Source organism: Mustela nigripes, chromosome 13 (genome assembly GCF_022355385.1).
Source record: "Mustela nigripes isolate SB6536 chromosome 13, MUSNIG.SB6536, whole genome shotgun sequence".
In the NCBI taxonomy this organism is placed as follows: Eukaryota; Metazoa; Chordata; class Mammalia; order Carnivora; family Mustelidae; genus Mustela; species Mustela nigripes.
The window spans coordinates 52,260,067-52,266,629 of record NC_081569.1 but is presented as its reverse complement, the minus strand read 5'-3'; the positions used below and the strand labels follow the sequence as shown (position 1 = coordinate 52,266,629).

Here is a 6,563-nt window from a genome sequence, read left to right as displayed (position 1 = left end):
TCCTATTTTATAGCTGGTGGGGTTTTGGGATATATGGGACAATAAGACAGATGAAGTTCTTTACTCTGTGGGGGTTGCAGTAACATCAGGAAGGAGAACAAACAAAAAATCAATGAATTATATTTGTGGAAAGTACTATAAAGAAATACAGTGATTTTTGAGAGCAAATATATTTAATCTACACAGGATGGTATTTATCTTGATCTCCAAAAGATTATTACTATTATATCTATTATGTGGAAGGAGATAATCATAAATAATTTATTGTTGGAATACTCTGGGAAACAAACTGAGGGTTACAGAAGGGGGGGAGGATGGAGTAACTGGGTGATGAGTATTAAGGAGGGCATGTGATGTGATGAGCACTGGGTGTTACATGCAACTAATGAATCATTGAACACTACATCAAAAACTAATGATGTACTATATGTTGGCTAATTGAACATAACAATAATAGAAAAGTAATATCTTTTAGATATGAAATTTTGATACTATGTGCTGGCCAGTGCCATTTTATTTTCATATTCATTCATTTATCTCATGTGTTGAACACTATTAAGGACAAGCAAAATAAAAGGTAGTAAAATCAACATTTGCTAAATATTTACACATTGAATACATGATAGCAAATTTACAACTTTACAACTTACTCAGAGAAATTAGTATTAACTCAATTTCTTAGATAAACTGAGGTTCAAGAATTTAATCAACTTGCCCAATATCAATGTAGTGGCTGAACCAGAGCATAACTCTTGGTTTTGTGAATCCAAAATCAATGTTCTTTCCAATATGTTATGTTGCTTCTCTAAATTAAAATTACAAGGTAATGTGGTAAGTCCTTACAAAGAGGTTTGAAGAAAAGACTTCTCATTGCACCATGAAGCCTATGGTTTAGCCTTCTCAGATCATGTGTTCAGTATTCTAGGGCAGTTCTTCTCAAACGGCAAAGACATAAGTTCCTCTCCTCACCCCCATCCTTCATGCAGTGATAGTCTAGTAAATACAAAATTATACATCTGGGTTTTGCTGTGAAATTGCTAATTTGATGTGAAATTGCTAAGTTTCTTAGCACTCTCAATTTCTGTGCTTAGAATGATGAAAACTCCTCACAGTTTATGGACCTGCACTTTTTCATTACTTCAGGGAATCTAAGTACAAATAAGTCATAATCTCTGTTTTCAAGGAGCTTACAGTCTTTTGGTGAGTTAGAGCTGTACTTAGAATACTAAAACACAAGACATAGTAAATTAAATGCTAACGACATAAAACAAGATCTCACAGATATAGTTAAAATTTAGTAAACCTTGAAAGAGTCTGTTTGTCAGTGTAAGCCTTGTACTTTTGGAAGTGAATGAAATAGTGTAGAAGTGGTGAAGAGTTTTGTGTGACTAGAAGCAGGCTCTATTAGTCTTAAACCAAAAATCAAAAGAATTTGGTGCTGAGGGTGCCTGGGTGGCTCATTTGGTTAAGCAACTGCCTTTGACTCAGGTCATGATCCTGGAGTCCCTGGATGGAGTCTGGCATTGGCTCCCTGCTCAGCAGGGAGTCTGCTTCTCCCTCTGCCTGCCCCTCTCCCCTCTTGTGTGCTTTCTCATTCTCTCTCTCTCTCAAATGTATAAATAAAATCTTAAAAAGAAAAAGAATTTGGTGCTAAATTGTTATTACCCAAGTTGACCAATCTTGTATCTCATGAAAAGCATCATAATATCTACTCTGGGAGGAAGCAGAGAATTAAATGTAGAGAAAACTTGGTGGCTATGCTAGTAATAATAAAGCAAGACTTTGTACATGTTGTAAACATTTAAGTAATATTAAAGATGAATATATTCCCTGAGTGGGGGGCTGGGATGGAAGAGAAGAAGGGTCTGTCTTCCAAAAAAATGCTTATGGACTTGGAAGGGATTGCAACAGTGATTAGTTCTATGTGACTGGGGCCAGATTGTATTAGTTTTGAACCCCAAATCAAAAGGTTTGGCTCATGTTGACTATGTTATATCTCATGAATGAAGAATCATGGCATCAACCCTGAGAGGAAGCACAGGGTATCAAATGCAGAGACGACCTGGTGGTAGAGAGCAGCTCCACAAGACAGCTCCAATTCTTCTGGGTAATCGCAGTTGAGAGGCCATAAACTTATCAGGTAGGTCCTAATGCTATAGTAGAAACAGGCTTTCATATTTTTGACTTCTCTCCCAATCAATAATTAGTATAATTGACATTTTCTCCTATTGTCCTTCTTCAGGTAGCCGTGCCAACAAAACCAATGGATAGAATGAATCACTCTGTGGTGTCAGAGTTTGTGTTTCTGGGACTCACCAACTCCTGGGAGATCCAACTTCTCCTCTTTATGTTCTCCTCCACGTTTTACGTGGCAAGCATGATGGGAAACTCCCTCATCATGCTCACTGTGACTTGTGACCCTCACTTGCACTCCCCCATGTACTTTCTGTTGGCCAACCTCTCCTTCATTGACCTGGGAGTTTCTTCAGTCACTTCTCCCAAGATGATTTATGATCTTTTCAGAAAGCATAAGGTGATCTCCTTTGGTGGCTGCATCGCTCAAATCTTCTTTATCCACGTCATTGGTGGTGTGGAGATGGTGCTGCTCATTGCCATGGCCTTTGACAGATACGTTGCCATATGTAAGCCTCTCCACTATCTGACCATCATGAGCCCAAGAATGTGCATCTTCTTTTTAGTGGCTGCCTGGATGACTGGCCTCATCCACTCTGTGGTGCAACTGGCTTTTGTGGTAAACTTGCCCTTCTGTGGTCCTAATGTATTGGACAGTTTTTATTGTGACCTGCCTCGGTTCATCAAACTTGCCTGCACAGACACCTACCAACTAGAGTTTATGGTCACAGCCAATAGTGGATTCATTTCTGTTGGCTCCTTCTTCATACTGATGATTTCCTATATCATCATCATTCTCACTGTTCAGAAACACTCTTCAGCTGGTTCGTCCAAGGCTCTGTCCACACTCTCAGCTCACATCACTGTGGTATTCTTATTCTTTGGTCCTTTGATATTTGTCTATATGTGGCCATCTTCCACCATACACCTGGATAAGTTTCTGGCCATCTTTGATGCTGTTCTCACTCCCTTCCTGAATCCAGTCATCTATACATTCAGGAATCAAGAAATGAAGGTGGCAATGAGGAGAGTATGCAGACAGCTAGTGAATTACAGGAAGATCTCTTAAGTGATGCCAGTATTGTGAAGAGCCCTTGTTGATTCCTGATGTTCATTACTGGCGGTCAAATGCAAAAAAAAGCTCTTGTTTGTTCTATCTTTATTTGACTATACATGCTGATATTGAGTCTATTTATATGTTTCATTTAGGAGGGAAGGACATTCACTTTTGAAAATAGAGAAGGAGTTACATATGAAGTATTTTAAATCTAAGATTATAATGATTTTGAACCTTAATTCCAAAGGAATAACATTTGTGTGAAATGATTGTTAGAAATGCAAAAGAAGGTAGATTTCTTTAAGGACTTCAGAACAGGGAGAGCTGTCTCTCTCTCTTTTTAAAGGAATCCCTACTCAATGGGGGGATTTGCTGACAGAAATGAACTAAGTCTTCTTATTGTATGCTGCAGCTTGCCCATGTTCTACCCCTTCTGTGGGTCTCTTGCCAGTGCTGTGCAAGGATGACAGTATCTTTGAGAGCACACACACAGAATCTTTGAGAACACACATACTGGAGCCCAGTGGGCGAACATCTGGGTAGTAGCCATGTATTCTTAGAACAAAAGGAACTGAGAAAAGGCTCTTTCTCCTCGGTTAGTATTATACTATTCAAACCCAGGAAATTCTCATTCCCTTTTCTCTTCTATTTCTTCATTTTTCCTCAGTCACTTAGGGCCTCTGGGCTAGGAAGATCTCTAACCCCCTTCCCTCTCATTTTTCAGGCTTTCTTCCTTCTCCTTCTCCCTGTGCCATCATTCCTCCTTTGTCATGTCAACTTGTGCAAGACTTGAAACCTGTGGAAGAGGCAATTTATTACAGTTATAATAGAGCTATTTAAAAGAGAGCAATGGGGGTGCCTTCCCTTTTCCCACTTCCCTTCACTTGCTGCTCTGTCCCCTTCTAATTTCCCTAACTGCTGTCCTATTAATTTATTAATTTTTCTTCTTTCCTTTACTGAGTTATAAATGAAATATAATATTGTTAGTTTTGGGCATACAAAATAATGATTCAGTATTTGTATATATTGCAAAATAATAACCACAATAAATGTAGTTAACATCTGTCATCATATATTACTTTTATTTTTATTTATTTTTAAAAAGATTTTATTTATTGGCAGAGAGAGAGAGAGACAGCAAGAGAAGGAACACAAGCAGGGGGGTGGGAGATGGAGAGGCAGGCTTCCCTCCAAGCAGGTAGCCTAATGCAGGGCTCAATCCCAAGACCCTGGGAACAAGACTGAGCTGAAGGCAGATGCTTTAAGAGTGAGCCACCCACGCGCCCACAGTACTCTCTTTTAAATGACTCTATTATAACTGTGATAAATTGCCTCTTCCACAGGTTTCATGTCTTGAACAATTTGTTTTGCACAGCAGTTCAGCCATGGAGTGTGAATGAGAGGAGAACATCTAAGTGGCTAGGGTAGAGTCGCTTAGAGCAGTGTCTTTCACACTTTTTGATAGTGACCCATAGTAGGGAATACAATATACATATACATTGCAGCATATACCCTGTCCCATCCCCATAAAGAACTGAAACAAAGTTTCACATAATGACATTTAATTTTGATGAAGTTTTCTGTTATTCTTTCCTTTCCTTTTCTCTTGTCTTCTATTAAAAAGCTTGTCTACAACCTACTTTGTGAACTACAGGAAATCTGCTTACTTAGAAAATTAGAGAGATGATACAGAATTACATGTACTGCTTCCAGTTGAGAACAGAATAAATACACCAAGACAAATGTTATGCTGTTTTAATAGAAAAAAAATTTTAGTCTTGGTTAATTTATTTTTATTATTATAATTATTATGATTTTTTTGAACCATTAAATAGTTTTCTACAACATGATTTTTTAAAAAGCTATTTATTTATTTATTTATTTATTTGAGGGAGAGGGAGAGAGAGAATGCACACACATGAGCAGGGGAAGGGGCAGAGGGAGAACCAGACTCCCTACTGAGCTGGATTCCAGGATACCTGTTTCATGACTTGAGCTGAAGGCAGACACTTAACCATCTGTGCCACCCAGGCACTCTCAAGTTTTAATGTAGTATTTGATAGCAAAACATTTCTACATTTATTTAAATAAGCTGATCATGCTGAGCTGTGCAAAATTTTCACATCTATCATTGCTTCTTTACAGACTCATTATTTTAATGAGACATACACATATATTTTTCTTCCATGATTTTAAAAATTCCAGTTAGTTCACAGACAGTGTAATATTATTATTTTAAAAAATATTTCATTTATTTATTTCAGAGAGAGAGAGAGAGAGTCAATGAGAGTGAGAAAGAATCTGAAAAAGACTGCACTGAGCACAACGTCCAATGCAAGGCTTGATCCTACAACCAAGATATGACCTGTGCTGAAACCAAGAGTCGGATGCTTAACAAACTGAGCCACCCAGGTGCACCTACAGTGTAATATTAGTTTCAGATGTATATAGTGGTTTAACATTTTCATGCAATACCTAGTGCTCATCACAACAAATGCACTCTTTAATCCCCATCACTCAATTTCTTTCATGAGTACTTTATAGTTTTCTGAGTATAGATTCTGTGTCTCTTTGGTTAGGTTTATTCCTAGGTATCTTATGGTTTTGGGTGCAATTGTAAATGGGATTGACTCCTTAATTTCCCTTTCTTCTGTCTTGCTGTTGGTGTAGAGAAATGCAATTGATTTCTGTGCATTGATTTTATATCCTGACACTTTACTGAATTCCTGTATAAGCTAATTTCACCCACACCCCTCCCCCCAATCTCAGTTCTGGTAACCATCAGTTTGTTCTCTATAGTTAAGAGTTTGTTTCTTGGTTTTACTCTTTGATTTATCCCTCATTTTCATTTGTTTTGTTCCTTAAATTCCACATTTGAGTGAAATCATTTGATATTTGTTTTTATCTGACTTATTTCACCCAGCATAATCCCCTTGAACTCCCTCCATGTTGTTACAAATGGCAAGATTTCATTCTTTTTTATGGCTGAGTAACTTTCCACTGTGTATATATGTTACATCTATATATTACGTCTTCTTTACCTATTCATCAGTTGATGGACATTTGGGCTCTCTCCATAATTTGGCTATTGCTGATAATGCTGCTATAGACATCAGGGTGTGTGTATCCCTTTCAATTAGTATTTAAATAAATTAAAAATTAAAGTTATATATATAGCCAAAGCAAATAAAATTTATTTCCTGAAAATCATCTACAGCTTTCTGTATCTATTTGGTTTTATTTTTTACTATTTCTTTTCACATTCTGAAACAACACTTTATCACAAGGTAAATATACATTTTTCCCCCTTGATAAAACAGATTCTATTACTTTCATAGTTAGTGATACTTTTTGGTGATGTTACTTCTGTTAT

The 6,563-nt window shown here is 37.3% G+C and overlaps 1 protein-coding gene across 1 annotated transcript; it reads left to right on the top strand.

The window, feature by feature from the left end:
- The first annotated feature begins 2,263 nt into the window (after positions 1 to 2,263).
- On the top strand, positions 2,264 to 3,202 carry LOC131998668 (olfactory receptor 4F3/4F16/4F29-like). The gene has a single exon (XM_059371154.1). It carries the CDS (start codon positions 2,264 to 2,266, stop codon positions 3,200 to 3,202), a length of 939 nt encoding a protein of 312 aa, XP_059227137.1.
- The last annotated feature ends 3,361 nt before the right edge of the window (positions 3,203 to 6,563 follow it).